Consider the following 17800-nt stretch of genomic DNA (forward strand, 5'->3'; position numbering starts at 1 on the left):
CAAATTGTGACAGAATATATGGCAATAAGTGGAACAGATGGTAGGTGCAGGCATAGAATATGTGAGCCTGCAGATCATATTAATAATCATAGCAATTTTCTGTTTGGTGGGTCTTCTCTTAAAATACATTTTCTTTTAGTTGCACTGGTACTGATACTGGTTTAAAACCTTTTACATATTAAAGTATTGAATTTATTCAAACTGACTATTGTAACCACTGAAACTAGTGAATGGCTTGTAGATTTTCCTAGAGTAATTTTCAATTATTTAAAATCTAAATAGTTAATGGTAGGCATAACTCTATTAAAAAATATTTACCTTTTAACATAAATGTATTTTCAGATAATTAATAACACTGCAACAGGTTCCCACTGGTAAAGGTGTAATATTATTTAATGAGAAAAAGAAAAGTCCTATGCTGATCCGCTGGAAATTGGGAAAATATTCAGTTCTGAAAATTAGCTCAATTTAAGTCCAGATGCAAATTCAGATTCCTGCAAAGCAGAAATTCCAACAAAATGCTAAATATTTCCATTACAAAATTTCTTTTAAAAAATGAATTAAATTTTTATGGAATTCCCACCATGTTATGCATAGAGATTAATTGTCAGATTTTTAAAAATGATATTCTTGTTAAATAATTATGTATGAGCTAATAATTTGTACACAAATGTAATAATATGATTTAATATATCATTCTGGGTAGCTCATACTCTGGTGAGATCAGGATTCATTACGGTGTGCCCAACAACAAATAACTCATTATTTCCCCAAAATCAGAGAATGAAATCTGTAGTCTTAAAATTGTCAGCTTTTAAATTTACATGGAAACTAATTGCTATTTTTTAATTTGTCATGCCTTAATCTTTGCTATTTTCTGGTTCCCTTGGGTTGATTCAATTTTTAAAAATACATTTAAATTCTATCACTATGGTTTCAGTTGTTTGTGATGTCAGAGTATTCTGTCTCTATGGTTTCAGTAATTGTTTTGCTTTACATTTGTGCTAATGAACAAGTACAGGAAAAATGTTAACTTGATGTGTACTGCAGGTTTTTACCACCATTTAAATAATTTTAAACTGGGCAGTATGGAATACGAAACAGGTAAGAATTAAACTCATAGTTTCTGGATTTTAATTGGCGATTTCCTCTGTCTCTACACATCATTTTAAAAAGAATTGTTGTTCCTCACCCTTAACCCATACCTCTCCCCAACAAATAATATACGATTGTGTTTCTTGTATGGGCAGAATAACCTAGATTATCTGTTCATGGGATATGGGCATTACTGATTTCTGTCATCATTTCTACACTACCATAATTGCACTTGAGAAGGCAGTGGTGAACTGTTCAAGTACATGTGGCATAGGTACACCACAGCATTGGAGCTCCAGGATTTTAATCGAGTGACTGAAAAGGAATAGTAAAATATTGCAAATCAGGTTATTGTATGGCGTGAAGGAGAATTTGCAGATGGTGTTTTCTTGTGAATGTTTTTTTTTAATCAACCTGTTCAGAGATGTTGTTATACGTCTCCTGAAGCAGGTGGGACTTGAACCTGGACCTCCTACTTCAGCAGTAGGAGTCACAAGCCATTCCTTTGTTCTTTTGAGGTGATAGAGGTGGTGGGCTTGGAAGGTGCAGCTTAAAGAGCCTGGGCGTCTTTTTTTTTCCAAGGTAACGTTTAGCTAGTATATTTGTTGAAGTGAATGTTGAAAGTGTAGGATGGAGTGTCAATCAAGTGGGCAGCTTTGTCATGGATGGTGTTGAGTTTCTTGTGTTGTTAGAGCTATACTCAGACAAATGGAGGGTATTCCATCACACTCCTGACTTATGCTTTGTAGCTGGTAGACAGGCTTTAAAGAATCAGTTGCTGAATTACTTGGTGAAGAATTCTTAGCTTCTGACATGCTGTTGTCACCACAGTGTGACTAGTTCAGTCAAGTTTCCAGTTAATGGCAATGCCAATGATGTTGATAGTGGAGAATTGAGCAATGGTTCGATTCTCTTGTTAAAAGTGGGTATTGTCAGCACTTGAGGTGTGAATGTTATTTGCCAGTTATTTGTCCAGGTCTTGTTTCATAGGGATATGTATTGCTTCAGAATCTGAGGAGTCATGAATGGGTCAGAACATTATGCAACCATCAGTGAACCTTCCCACTTTTGGCATTGGTAGAGGAAATGTCATTGATGAAGCAGTTGAAGATGGGTTGGTCCTAATCATTCCTTGCCTCTCCAAATACATATAAATCCTATCTTTCAGATGTCCGACTTCTCGGTCTTTAGTTTCCAGGCTTCTCTTTACATCAGTTCTTAAAGGCACAACATTAGCCACACTCCAGTCATCCGGCACCTCACCCTTGGTTATAGATGAGGAAAATATTTCTGCAAGAGGCCTCACAATTTTCTCCCTAACTTTCCACAATGTCCTGAGATGCACTAGATTAGGCCCAGGAGATTTATCCACCTTCATATTTTCTAAGACCTCCAGCACTTCCTCTTCTGTAATGTTAACTGTTTTCAACACATCCATATTTATTTCCCTGAGTTCTCTAGCCCCCATTATTTCTTCACAGTAAAAACTTAAGTGAAATATTCATTTAATATCTCTCCCATCTCGTTGAGGTTCAACACAAAGAAATTCTCTTTGATCTTTAAGTAGCCCTCCTCTCTCTTTAGTTGCTGTCTTGATCTTAATGCCTGTGTAGAATCTCTTTGAATTATCCTTAACGTTATTTGCTGATGGTATGTCATATCCTCTTTGCCTTCCTGATCTCCCTGTTAAGAATGTCCCTACACACTTTATGCTGTTCAAGAGATTCATTTGAACCCAGTTGTCTGTACTCCCTTGAATAGAGTCTCTATCTTTATTCAACCATTGTTCTCTCATCCTACCAGTTTTACCTTTCACTATGATGACTTGGAACTCTCATTATCATGCTTGTGAAGGCCTCCCACTTATCGGACATTCTTTTACATACGAACACTCTACTGCAATCAATATTTGAAAGTTCTTGTGTCAAACCATGAAAATTTGCCTTATTCCAATTAAAAACTTTAATTTTTATGGAAGTGTTACCTTTTTCCATAACTATCTGGTGTGGCATGGTGGCTCAGCAGCTAGCACTGCTGCCTCACAGTACGGGGACCTGGGTTTGATCGGTTTTGCACATTTTCCCTGTGTCTGCATGGGTTTCCTTCCCCAGTTCAAAGATGGACAGATTAGGTGGATTGGCCATGGTAAATTGCCTGTAGTGTCCAGGCATATGCAGGCTAGGTGGATTAACCATGGGAAATGCAGGATTTCAGGGATGCCGGGGTCAGGTCAGTGGGGGTGGGGTGGTGTGGTGGTCTAGGTCTGGGTGGAATGCTCTTTGGAGGGTCGGTGTGGACCTTGACGGAATAGTCTGCTTCCACACTTTAGGGATTCTATAATTGTGCGATTGTTTACAAAACAAATAGAATTATGATCACTAGATCCTACTATCATAGAGTCATAGAGATGTACAGCACAGAAACAGACCCTTTGATCCAACTCGTCCATGCCGACCAGATATCCCAACTCAATCTAGTCCCACCTGACAGCACCCAACCCATGTCCCTCCAAACCCGACCTATTCATATACCCATCCAGGTGCTTTTTAAATGTTGCAGTCGTACTAGTCTCCACCACTTCCTCTGGTAGCTCATTTCATACACCTACCACCCTCTGCATGAAAAAAATTGCCTCTTAGGTGTCTTTTGTCTTTTTCCTTTCTCACCCTAAATCTATGTCTCCGCCCCCCCCCCCATGATTTTATAAACCTCTATAAGGTCACCCCTCAGCCTCCGACACTCCAGGGAAAACAGCCCCAGCCTATTCAACCTCCCACCCTGCCAACATCTGTGTAAATATAGTTGGGCAGAGGTGGAGGAGGAGAAAAGGTGATATGATAAAGAAGCTCAGTGCAAAAGACAAAGGAATTGTTAATGCTGGTGAAAGGGGATGCGGTGACCTTTGTGGTATTATCGTCATTTATTGGTTCAGAGGCCCAGGTAGTGCTCTGGGAACCTGGATTTGATTCCTGCCATGCCCAATGGTGGAATTTGAATCCAAGAGAAATTTGGAATTAAAAGGCTAATAATGACCATGAAGCTATTGTTGATTGTCATGAAAAAACTCATCTGGGTCATTAATATCCTTTTGGGAAGGAAGCTGCTATCTGTAGCTGGACAGGCCTAGATGTGACTCCAAACCCACAGCAACGTTGTTCACTCTGAACAGCTCTGTGGGCAATTAGGATGGATAATGAATGCTGGCCTAGCCAGCAACACCCACATCCTGTGAATGAATAAAAGGAATTGGCATACATTAAGGTGTGAAGGGAGAGAATGCATCCTGTCTTCTAAGAGCAGAGAAAACAAGATACAGACAAGACAATAATATGAAATGAAGAGCTGTGGGTGCTGAAAATCTGAAACAAAAACCGATTTTGCTGGAGAAACCCAGCAGGTCTGGCAACATATATGGGAAGAAAACAATTTAACATTTTTGAGTCCAATGACTTCATCAGAACTGTCCTGATGGTGGATCTGCCAACAGTTCAACCAGTTCAGGAGAAGAGACATCGAACTTGAACATTAACTCTGCTTTCTTCCTCCAGATGCTGCCATACCTGAGTTTCTCCAACAATTTCTGTTGTTATAAACAAGACAAGGCTGTGTGGGAGGGGAGCAGAAAAAAAACGAATAAAAAAAATAAGCAGGCGTAATGCGGTCAGTTTCTGAGCATATGGAATTTAGTATTGAGAACTTGAGGTTGTAAAGCTCCCAAGTGGAAAATGAGATGTTGTCACTTGAGTTTGCATTGTGCTTTATTGAACCATTGCAACAGGCTCAGGGTGGAAATGTTAGCAAGGTGGTTTATTGAAGTGGCAAGCTCAGTGTCATTCCTGTGGACAGAGGTTGCTCTTCTGCAAAGCATTCACCATGTCTGTGGGTGATCACAATTGTGTAAAGGAGAGCATAAAGATTGACGGGCTTAACAGGGTAGCTGTTTCCACTGATGGGAAATCTCAAACTATGGGCTATAGTTACAAGAGAAGATGACATTTAAAACTGGGATGTGACAGAATTTCTTCTCCCTAAGAGAAGTTATTCTCTGAAGTTCTCTACTCCAGAAAGTTATAGAGGCTTGATCACTGAAAGTATTTTAGTGTTTGTTAGACTTTAAAATATCTGGGAGTTGAGGACTAAGACAAGCTGAGAAAAGAGAAGTTGAGGCCTGGGCCAGATCAAGCATACCTTGTTGAATGGCGAGGCAGGCTTGAGGGCAAAATAGTCTGCTCCTACCCTTGTTTCTTATATTCTTATGTATTGGGACTGCGATAGCAGACCTCAAATCTGTGATCATTTTCCTTTATATGAGTTGCGGCTGTTGTCTCTAACCAGTCAAGAATTTTCCCTGATTCCTATTTGATAGGGTTTCTTGATGTCACATTCAACCAAATGCTGCATTAACAAGATGGCAGTCTTGTTCACGTCACCTCCAGCATTAGCTCTTTTCTTGTTTGGAGCAAGGCTGTAATGAAGTCATGAGCTGAATGGCTCTGGCGGTCTCTAAGTCAGTGAGCAACTTATTTTTGTATTAAGTGCTCTTGATAGCTGTCAATGACAACTTTTAATCACTTTGATCAAGAGGAAACCATTTGTTCTGCTTTTTGTGGATATGACCCACCTGGGCATTTTGCCAGGTAAATTCCATTGTATCTACCAGGACAGCTTGGCAAGGGATGTGGCGATTCTGGTGCATATCAGGATCCATAGCTTTTGCATTATCCACTGTCCTCAGTTAATTTATGATGTCATTGACAATGAGTTGGATTGGCTGAAGACTGAATTGCTGACGACCTCAAGAAAAGTTTGAGATGGATCACCTACTCAACACTTCCAGCTATAGATTGTTGCAAATGGTTCAACTTTGTTTTGTGTACTGATGTGCTGGGCTTCCCTATCAGAGAGAATAAGGGTATTTAGAGACCCCTTCTTTGGTTAGTTAAACTTTCTCCTATCATTCACAATTGGATGTAGTGGCCCTGCAGAACTTAGATTTGTTCCTCAGGTTGTGTGATCAGTTAGATCTGTCAGTCACGTACTCGGTCTGCTGATTCACATGAAAGTAGTCCTGTGTTGTAGCTGCTTCAGACTGAATCTCATTTTCAGATATTTCTGATCCTATTCTCTGGGTATGTTATCCTGTACTTTGAACCAAATGTACTCTGTTGTGAAATTATAAAAGGGCGATTAAAGTATATTACACTGGAGAGGATGTTCAGGAGAAATAATAATGTTTCTAAGGCTGGAACTTTTCTTCTGTAAGAGGCTAAATTGGCAGGAGTTGTTTTCCTGAGAGTCATGAACACTGAGGAAAATCTGTTTGAGAAGTATAAAGTTTTGAGGAACATAGGGTAGAAAAAAAACTTTAATGGAGGGGTCAATAGCCAAGAAGCATAGACTTAAGCTAAGTAGAGTAAGATTTAGAAGAGAATTGATTAAACATTTTCCACCCAGGGTGTTGCTAGGTTTCTGGAACGCATCGCTTGAAAAGGTGGTAAGAGGCAGGAACCATCACAGCATTTAAGTAGTAGTTACACAAAACTTGAAACACCAAAGATTATAAGACTTTGGGGCAAGTGCTAGGAAGTGGAGTGAGAGCAGATCAGTGCTTCGTGACTGGCACTAATGCAAAGGGCATCTTTCCATGCTGTTGTATATTCTGACTGTATGTATAGGACATGACTTTGAGAAATTTCTAGCTAGAAGAGACCTAAAGAAGTATCTTTCAACTAAATTTAGATTTATTTTGGAGGTTTTCACTGCATGTGCTGCAGTGCATGAAGAACTCTTCTAATGCTCAAATTGCAGACTCTGAAACCTAGATTAATAAATTGTGTAAAATTCTTTTACACTTCACTTTGTGCTTTTTCTAAGAAGGAAGACTGTTTATTTTAGTCGTTAGTTTACTGCCAAAAAAAATTTAAAAGCTCCAGTGTAAAGTTAACCCATTAAGATGTGCTTATCGACTTTTAAAACTGTTTGTTTAGAGACATAGAAAAAGCTGCAGAAATAGACCATTCATCCCTTTGAGCCTGCCACCACCATTCAATATGATCATAGCTGATCATGTGATTTCAGTATCCCATTCCCGCTTTCTCTCAATACCATTGATCACTTTCTGTGGTGGAGAATTCCACAGGTTCACAACTCTGAGCGAAGAAATTCTTCCTTATCTTAGTCATAAATGGCTTATGTCCCAATAGACATTATATGTACACGAAGATGTACAGGTGCAGTGGACTGGCTATACTAAATTGCCTGTAGCATCCAGGGATGTTCAGGCGAGGTGGATTAGTCATGGGAAATGCAAGAGTATCAGATTTTGAGGGGTGGGGAGGGTTGGACCTGGGTGGGATGCTCTTTGGAAGGTCGGTGTGGACTCTTGACTGAATGGTCTGCTTCCACGCTATAGGGGTTCTATGATTCTATGAACTTATTTTTGAAAATTAAACATAGTTTGATTTTCATTTCAAATTAGTTCATTGGAATTGTGCTGGAGTCTCTTGATTTAGCTAAAATAGCATGTGTGTTTTTTCACAATATTGTAGACACAGCTCTGACTACATAGCTCATTGTTCTGCCTGGAAAATGCTGCGGTTCAGAAGTTCATTAGTAAGCAATACTAGTGATCAAGGTGGCACAGGCCTTTTACCAAGCTGATCTGCATGATACATACGATAACTTAAAATGATAAAACATATCTTTAAGTTAGCAGATGGCTGGACATATTCGTTGAATGAACAGCACAACAAATGGCTACTTAAGTCTATCAAGTCTGTGCCAGTTATTAAATAGTACCAATTCCTTGTTCTTTTTAATAAACCCAAGTCATTTTCTCCTCTTTTCAACAAGATACCCTTTCCTCCCTCATCTCTTCACCTTGAATGCTTTGTCAATGAACTTCCAAAACACTACCTTCTAACTCTTGATTCCATTGGAGAAAAGATTCAACAAATGACAAAACATAAAATTTACCTATCATTTTGTATTTACTTTTGGAATACGTGTTATTGGCAAGGTCACTTTTTTTTGCCCTTTCACTGAGTTTTTAATGGGGGATAAAAAAAAATTGCACTTGTTAAGAGCTTTGCCTACTGATATAATAGTTTTGAACTGCCACATTATTGAGAAAATGAAAGGATGAAACTCCTTAACTTAGAATCCAAGAGACAAAGGTGAGCACAGACCAATGTAAACACTCTTGCTTAAAAGTATAATTTTATTTAGAAATCACAGTGGACTTATCTTTGTAGAATAAAGCTCCATTCTTCACTTAAGTTTGTGTTTTTTCAAAAATAAATTAGCATGGTTGATAGTTTTAAAACAAATTGGTAGTAAAATTACAGTAGCTGGACTTCTAACCAAACTACTGCTTCTGCAGAATTATGTAATTGTGTGGTCTCCTGACTAACCATGCCCTGTCTATGTCTACCATCTGCAAGGCATAAGTCAGGAGTGTGATGAAATATTTCCTACATTTGTGGATGAGTATGGCTGCAACACTTGAAGCTCGACAATATCCAGGCCAAACCTGCTTGCTTGATTAGTACCACATCCACAACCGAAGTGCTCTGGCACCACACCTATAAATACATGAACAAAATGGGATCAGAGGGAGCAGTCCATTCTGTCAACATTCACAAGATCATGGCTGATCTAATAATTTCACAATCCTGCCTACCTCCAATAGCCTTTCATTTTTTGCTTAAAAAGGATCTGTCTACCTTGGCCTTGAAAATTAATTAAAAGACTTTGGTTCCATCAACTTTTGAAGAAGAAAGTTCCAAAAATTTGCTACCCTCTTGAAAAATATCTCCTCCTCTCTCTCTTCTCTCTCTTAAATTGGTAATTCCTTACCTTTGATCTCTTATGGATCATCTGGATCATTTCATGAAAGGAAACCTCCTATCTGTATGTACCCTATCAAGCATCTGACATATTTCAATAAAGCTCCTTTCTATTCTTCTGAACTTAAGGTACAAAACCTAGCTTGTCCCAAATTTCCTCGTGAGTCAACTTGCCGATTTCAGGTATTAGTCCAATAAACTTTCTCTACACTGCTTTGATTACATTTACAGCCATCATTAATTATGGAGACCAATATTGTACAGAGTCCACCAATGGCATGCTTAACTGAAGCATTGCTTTCCTACTTCTGATTTAATTAAATTTCTTAATTGCTCCTATACTTATATAATTACCTTTTATGAACAACGCACGAGAACACAGATCCTTATGCATCACATGTTCCGCAATCTTTTTAAAATGGTCAACAGGAACTCACCATGGCTCCTTTGGCAGCACGATCCAAACCCTCAGCTGCTTCCACTCGGAAGGACAAAGGGTGGCAGATGCATGGGCAAGTCATCAACTGCAAGTTGCAATCCAAGGCCACACTTCCTGATTTCGGGGTCAAATTGCCTTGACTTCACTGTTGCTGTGCCAGAATCCTGGAACTTGGTAGTGAACAGCACTGTTCACCTATACCATGTGGATTGACCACAGTTCCAGAAGGTAGTTGAGCACCAACTTCAAATGCAGTTAGGTAGGGATGGGCAACAAATCCTAGCCTAGCCAGCAACACCCAAATTTCATGGAAAAACAAAAAGGGCAAACTTGAATGTTTTGCTCTGAAAAAGAAAGTGTTTGGTTTTTGCAATTTTTGGCAGCGCCAATCAACTGTTTATAATTAAGTTGAATTAGTAGTTGATTTGGATGCCTGTTTAGAGCTGTACCTCAAATCTCTAATATTTATAAATCTATAAATCAATGCAGGTGTAATACACATCAGTTCAAGTGCATACTGTATGTTAGTTGGGTGTGGGTCTTTGTCGAGATTTGGTTGAAAGTTTGCCCTCACTTCATAGAATTATCTACCTTGTGGCAATGAAAAGTTAGTTTAGATATAGTTGTGCACCTTTTCAGAGGGAATGGAAAAGTAGCACAGCAGAAATATTAACCAGTTGAAGACTTGTATGTAATTATGGATAAATTTGGAGCATCCAAAGCAGTGCAGGAAGGTAAATTGTCAAGTTCAAGTGGAAGGTACTTGCAAATATTTAAATTGTTGGATAAGGAATTAACTTCAGTCACCTCACGTGTAAAATGGAATTCGAAGCATAGGCCCAAAATATCTTTGGTGCAAGTTAATTCTGTTCAGTTGAGGGTTGTAATGTATGGCTGCTGAAGTAACATGCAGCCTGACTTGTAGGTTCGATTTCAGTATGATTACAGCCATTCTGATTGTGCTTCACTTCGTGCTGCAGGAGGTCCTGAAGCAACTGCAGGGTAGCATTGAAGACGAGGCTCTGGCTCTGGCTTCTGCTGGACAGGTTGATCTACTGGAACGACTAAAAGGTAAGTCTTGTAGTATGTAATGGTAACTGACTTTTTAAACACCAGTTCTAGATGGTCTTCAAGAGAAGTAGATTCAGTTATATGAATAAAGGCATAGTGGTGTTTCTCAGATTATTCATTAAATAAATGATTAGAGCTGTTCGTAATTTACTCAATTGATTTTTGTTCTGAATCGTCACTTTTATGTGGATGGCTAAAGCTTCCGTGCCTAATGTAAAATCTCACATTTTACTGACTTAATACAAATAAAGTATGTTTTAAAGCTCAAGTTTTAGCATTTTGTTTCTAGGAAATCCTTGTCTTAATCTTCAGAGATTAAGTCCATGTAGTAATGATGATTTTAGAAGTTCATGCGCAAAGGGGGTAAGGGATCCTTTGAGCTTTGAAAGGTTAGAGTGTTGCATTACATTAGAATTTTTGTATTCAACTTTTTTGAGATTGTTTGCTTATTTTGATTTGGTTTTGGTTGTATGATTTCTATATGCACCACATTCTGCAGCGGTATGTGTCAAATGAGAGAATTTGCAATAACAGACACAGCAGATTTTGGTGGTTGACATGTAGGTATTGTAGTTTTGAGATTCTCAAAGTTGTATATTACTGTAGAATACAATGGAAAATCTCTCAGTTCAAATGAAAGCACAGTTGATCAAATTTATCCAATCAGTTATTTATGTAGAGTATGGTACTCCTAATGTAAAAGGGATAAGATGTGTTGTGATTTCAGTACAGTATATACTCTTGTGCAATAATATTTCATTTCAAATAATGTGGTTCAATTTCAGTCACATCACAAACAGTACAAGATGTGTAGAAACAAACTCTGTAATCTGAAAGGAGGGAAGTAGGGAGACAGGAGTGTTTCCTGGTTTGCACAGACATGTCTCCTTGCGAGTTTCAAAAGCCTGCAGTTCACCTGGAGCTTTAAAGGTGATCTTATTAGTATTCTGAATTAATAAATTGTTCTAAGGAACCATTCTACTGTAAATGTTTGGTTATTTATAACGGTCAATTAAAGCACCTTAAAACAGAACAACAAAATAGCAGCACAAATTCAAGCATACATTGAAAAGAGCTGGTGCATCTTCATTACTCTTCCCTGAACTTTGACATGAAGCCCAGTGAATAATCCAGGATAATTAAGCGATCAAGAATTGGTAGGCAGAAAGGTCAAACCCGATGGAATGCTAAATATACAGTACAACCAGTTACAAAATACTATTTAGCATCATTAGCTCTCCAAAACTGACAAAAACTTTAAAACACTGGGCATGCGCAAATTAGTATGCAAATCCTGTAGCTATGGTCTGTCATTCACTGCCCAAGACAGGCTCTTTCTCAGTTATCATAGTCAATATCACTATCTTGCACTATTGTCATGTCCTTTCTTTTTTAGTTTTCAAAAATTCTACTCACTTGAGCCCTCTTGCACTCCATCCATTTTACATGTCTTGCTAGTTAATGGCATATTGATCACAGCAAGATTCTGGTAAAACCTATTCGAACAGATCAGCTCCATCCTTCCTCATACCCAGTGTCAGTGCTCCCATTTCTCCCACACCAATCTTTGAGTCACATATTCAACACTGAGTTTATTTGCTAATTTTCTTGCGGCCTGGGTAGTCATTCCGAGATTATTTATGACCTTTGTTGTTTTGTTTTTCCATTTAATCCTTTGGCTAAATTCCCCACTCGTTCTAGTTTCTTAGACCTAACCTTGAAATTATTACCTACATATACCATGACAACTCTATGTTTAGTTTCCTGTATTTTTTGGCCTTTGTTATTGTTTTTGGACAGCAGGAATAGACTTTTGTTTTCCATCTAGTTTAACCAGATGAAACCATGTCTCTGCAATGAAGGAACTGTGTTCTTAGTCCCCTGTATAGTTTACCCTTGATCAGAAGTACATCTATTAATGATTGCTTTATTTATTTTGTTCCCCTATCTTTTATATGTAATTATTTAATTTATTTAATGGAACAATAAGTTTGAAACTTATTTTGGTGAAACATTTTTTCAAATTATTCTCGTACGCAATACTACACCTGATTTGTTTGTTTTATTAAAATATCCTGTGTATGATATGGATTTTGTTATGTAAGCATGACCCATATTAATTTCAAAACTGTATATTTCTGCACATCAATAATGTGCTCGTATTCTGTAACTAACTATCTGCTCTCTGTATTTTTACAATTGATTTCAGCTATAATGCAAGTGTTACATTTGATCACTTCATGTGTGCACAAGAAGCATGCATAAGTGAGTTTGGGCTTTTGTGCATTTTAATTAGTATACTTTCTGAGAGATGTTTTACAATCTATTGTTAGCTTATTTATTAATTTTCATTTCAATTGGCTTTTATATCTAGGCAGCAATTTGCTGGAGTTTGGATGCAGCCATTTTGATTGATCGAGTACTGAATAATAAATAACGTTCTATGTCCCTGAAGTTGGCTATTATAATTTTTTTTGCTTCTTGTGTGAAAATGTTTTTCAATACTAGATTGCAATTAGATCAAAGCTGAAATATAGAATTTGCGATTTTATATATGGTTGCACATGGTGGGGTGGTGTAAAAAAACTCAGCATTGCCATATCTCACTGATATTAAAGTTTCAGTAAATTTCTTGTACGTGACTTGTTTTGGCTTTAACGCACTTAAGTACTCAAGAAATTCAGATGATTTAGAAACTTGACAGCAGTAAAAATTTAAATTCTTCCTTTTTACCCTGTTATGCAACTCTTTTAGAAATACGTGTAGGAATTAGTAATTCACTGCAAACAGTCTGCATTTATTTTCTATTTGACCATTTAATCTAATCATGTTTATGCACCCTGTACCCATATCCATTTAGCCTTTTTTCTTTCCATTACCTATCCAATCTAATCTTGAGTGTTTTCATACTTTGTTAAAAATCACACAACACCAGGTTATAGCCCAACAGGTTTATTTGAACACCTGTTGTGTGTTTTTTAACTTTGTATACCCCAGTCCAACACCGGCACCTCCAAATCATTCATACTTTGTATCTGACTGCTGAGCCTCAAAGTTGATTTCACAGCCTTCTGGTTACTCATTGAGAGGAAAATAGGGATAATCCAGGAAACTATAGACTGGTGAGTCTCCCATCAGGGGTTGGGGTGCTATTGGAGAGAATTCCTAGGGATAAGATTTACGCGCATTTGGAAAAGCATGGCCTCATTAGGGACTGTCAGACTGTCATGATTGAATGATACTGACTTGATTGAACTTTTCGAGGAGGTGACAAGGGTGGTGGATGTGGATAGAGCTGTGACTGTTGTCTATGTGGATTTTAGTAAGGCTTTGAATAAGGCTTTCAACAAGGTCCTCAATGGTACGCTCATTCAGAACATTAAGACGTATGGGATCCATGGGCACTTGGCTGCATGAACAATTTGCTTGCACATAGAGGGTAGTGGTGGAAGGGTGTTTTCCACCTGGACTAGTGGTGTTCCACAAGGATCTGTACTGGGACTTTTTTTTATATATATATATATATATATGAGACTTGGATGAAAATGTAGATGTGTGGGTTATTAAGTTTGCAGATACAATGATTAGCGGAATTGTAGATAGTTTAGAAGGTTTTCAAAGGATACAGCAGGATCTAGATCAGTTGTAGGAATGGCAGATGGAGTTTAATCCGGTAAGTGAGAGACTGTGCACTTTGGGAGATCAAATGTAAAAGAAAAGTAAACGCTTAATGAGAGGACCCTGAACAGCATTGATTTACAGATGGATCTTGGTTTCAAGTTGATAGCTCTCTAAAACTGGCTACACAAGTAGATAAGGCGGTAAAAAAGGGACATATGGCATGCTTGCCTTTATTGGTTGGGGAATTGAGCACAAGAGTCATGTTGCAGCTTTATAAGACTTTGGTTAGGCCACATTCGAAGTATTGTGTTCAGTTCTGTATGCTGCATTACAGGAAGGATGTGGAGGATTTAGAGAGGGTGCAGAAAAAGTTTACTAGGATGCTGCTTGGATTAGAGGGTATGAGTTATAAGAAAAGGCTAGAAAAACTCAGGTCATTTTCTCTGGAGCATTGGAGGCTGAGAGGAGATTTGATAGAAATCTATAAAATGATGTGATGCATAGATAGGGTTGACTGTCAGAATCTTTTTCCAAGAATTGAAATGAATAAAACTAGCGGGCATACATTTAAGATGAGAGGAAGAAAGTTCAAAGCAGATGTGAGGGGCAAGTTTTTTTTTTAACAGAGTAGTAGGAGTCTGGAATACACTGCTGGAGGTGGTGGTGGTGGAAGCAGATATAATAGTGGGCTTTAAAAGACTTTTAGATAAGCTCATGAATATACAAGGGATGGAGGGATATAGACCAAGGGCAGGGAGACAGGATTAATTTAATTTGGCGTCATGCTTGGCACAGTATTGTGGGCCGAACGGCCCATTCCTGTGCTGCAGTGTTCTATACAAGTTTACAGGATGAAAACAGAGCCTTCGGCCCAGCTGCTGCTTGTCACCCAGTTTTCGCAATGAAACTAGTCCCATTTGGGTAAAAACAATGACTGCAAAACTAGTCCCATTTGTCTGTATTTGGTCCATATTCCTCCATACCTTTCCCATCCATGTACCTGTCTAAATGTTTCTTAAATGACAAAATTGTACTTGCCTCTGGCAGCCCATTCCAGACACTCACCACCCTCTGAAAAAATTGCCCCTCAGGGCTCTTTTGTATCTCTTCGCTCTCACCTTAAACCTGTACCCTTTCGTTTTAGACTACTACTTGTATGAAGAAGTTGCTCCCTTACTTTCAAAGATAGTGCAGGATAGGCATGCCCCGTTGAAGGCAAAGGATAGGAAGGGCAAGATTCGTGAACTGTGGATGACAGGAGAAATTGTACGACTAGCCAAGAGGAAAGGGGAAGTATACAAAAGGTCTAGGCAACTAAGAACAGAACGGGCCCTGAAAGAATATCAGAAGAGTAGGACGTCTTGAACAAGGATTCAAGTGGGCTAAAAGGGGTCATGAAATAGCTTTAGTGAGCAGAATTAAGGAGAATCCCAAAGCATTTTATTCTTCTATAAGAAGCAAGTGGGTCACTAGAGAAAGGATTGGTCCACTAAAGGATAGCGAAGGAAGGCTGAGTGTCAAACCTGAGAGAATGGGTGAGATTCTGAATGATTATTTTGCATCAGTGTTCACTGAGGGGAGGAATATGATGAATGTTGAGATGAGAGATAGAAGTTTGATTAGTCTGGATCACATTGACATAAGTAGGGAAGATGTGTTGAGTAGGCTAGAGGTTATTAAGGTGGACAAATCCTGAGGACCACATGGGATCTATCCCAGGTTGCTGAGGGAGGTGAGAGAGGATATAGCTGGGGCCTGACAGATATCTTTGTGGCATTCTTAAATACAGATGAGGTGCCGGAGGATTGGTCATGTTGTCCTCCTGTACAAGAAGGGTAGTAGGGATAATTCGGGTAACTACAGACCAGTGAGCCTGATGCAGTGGTGGGAAAGTTGCTGAGGAAGGTATTGAAGGATAGGATCTATTTCTATTTAGAAAAGAATGGGCTTATAAGTGATAGGCAACAGGGTTTTGAGCGGGGGAGATCATGCCTTACCAATTATATAGAGTTCTTTGAGGAAGTGACCAAGTTGATAGATGAAGGAAGGACTGTTGATGTCATATACATGGACTTTAGTAAGATGTTTGCTCAGGTTCCCCATGGTAGACTAATGGAGAAGGTGAAGTCACATGGTGTGCAGGGTGTTCTAGCTCGGTGGATAAAGAACTGGTTGAGCAATAGGAGACAGAGTACTAGTTGAAGGGAGTTTCTCTAAATGGAGAAAGGTGATCAGTGGTGTTCCACAGGGATCAGTGTTGGGGCCACTGTTGTTTGTGATATACATAAATGATCTGGAAGAGGGCACTGTTGGTATGATCAAGTTTGCAGATGACATGAAGATTGGTTGAGTAGCAGAAAGCATAAGGGACTGTCAGAGAATAGAGGAGGATATAGATAGACTGGAGAGTTGGGCGGAAAAGTGGCAGTTGGTTTTCAATCCAGATAAATGTGAGGTGATGCATTCTAGAGTGAATTATACAATGAACGGAAGAGCCTTGGGAAAAGTTGATGGGCAGAGAGATCTGGGAGTGAGGTCCATTCTACCCTGAAGGTTGCTGCACAGGTGGATATGGTGGTCAAGAAGGCATATAGTATGCTTGCCTTCATTGGACGGGGTATTGAGTATAAGAGCTGGCAAGTCATGTTAAATTTTAAAAGACATTTGGTTCAGCCGCATTTAGAATACTGTGTACAGTTCTGGTTGCCACATTACCAAAAGGATGTGGACGGTTTGGGAAGGGTGCAGAGAAGGTTTACGAGGATGTTGCCTGGTATGGAAGGTGTTAGCTATGAAGAAAGGTTGAGTAGGTTAGGTTTATTTTCACTAGAAAAAAGGAGATTGAGGGGGGATCTGATTGAGGTTTACAAAATCATGAAGGTTATAGACAAGGTGGATAGAGACAAGCTTTTTCCCAGGGTGTAGGATTTGATAATGAGAGATCACACTTTCAAGGTGAGAGATGGAAAGTTTAAGGGGGATACACGCGGCAAGTACTTCGCACAGAGGGTTGTGGGCATTTGGAATGCGTTGCCAACAAAGGTGTTAGAGGCAGGCATGGTAGATTCATTTAAGATGCGTTTGGACAGATGCATGAGTAGGTGGGGAACAGAGGGATACAGATGCTTAGGAATTGAATGACAGGTTTAGACAGTACATTTGGATCGGCTCAGGCTTGGAGCGCCGAAGGGCCTGTTCCTGGGTTGTAAATTTTTTGTTTTTCTCTTTTACTCTCTTCTAAATCTCTTGCATTTAAATTTGTATTTAGATTAGATTAGATTACTTACAATGTGGAAACAGGCCCTTTGGCCCAACAAGTCCACACCGACCCACCGAAGCATAACCCACCCAGACCCATTCCCCTACATTTACCCCTTCACCTAACGCTATAGTGTAATTTAGCATGGCCAGTTCACCTAACCTGCACATTTCTGGATTGTGGGAGGAAACCCATGCAGGCACGGGGAGAATGTGCAAACTCCATACAGAGTCACCTGAGGCAGGACTTGAACCCGGGTCTCTGGCGTTGTGAGGCAGCAGTGCTAGCCACCGTGCTGCCCACAAGGCCCTCATTCTTGTCAGTTACTGGTAACAATCTCCCTTTAAGTTTTCCTTGCTTTCAGAAGTTTGAACAATTCTGTTTGACAACCCCTCCACTTTCAAGCTATATTTTATTTTCACAGACTTGTGAATCTGGTTTGTATTCTTTCTGCACTTTTATATCCTC

General features: G+C 39.1%; 1 protein-coding gene across 6 annotated transcripts in view; it reads left to right on the forward strand.

Annotated features, from left to right (window-relative positions):
* apc (APC regulator of WNT signaling pathway) overlaps positions 1 to 17800 on the forward strand; it is a 196909-nt gene that overhangs the window by 107151 nt on the left and 71958 nt on the right. For 4 of the 6 annotated variants that reach the window (XM_043710626.1, XM_043710645.1, XM_043710636.1 and 1 more), the window contains one exon: positions 10362 to 10452. The exons of the other annotated variants lie outside the window; for them this stretch is intronic. In XM_043710626.1, the coding sequence (XP_043566561.1) occupies positions 10362 to 10452 (91 nt within the window). The remainder of the gene's footprint in view (positions 1 to 10361; positions 10453 to 17800) is intronic. 6 annotated transcript variants of the gene reach the window in all.

Source organism: Chiloscyllium plagiosum, chromosome 2 (genome assembly GCF_004010195.1).
Source record: "Chiloscyllium plagiosum isolate BGI_BamShark_2017 chromosome 2, ASM401019v2, whole genome shotgun sequence".
Lineage (NCBI taxonomy): Eukaryota > Metazoa > Chordata > Chondrichthyes > Orectolobiformes > Hemiscylliidae > Chiloscyllium > Chiloscyllium plagiosum.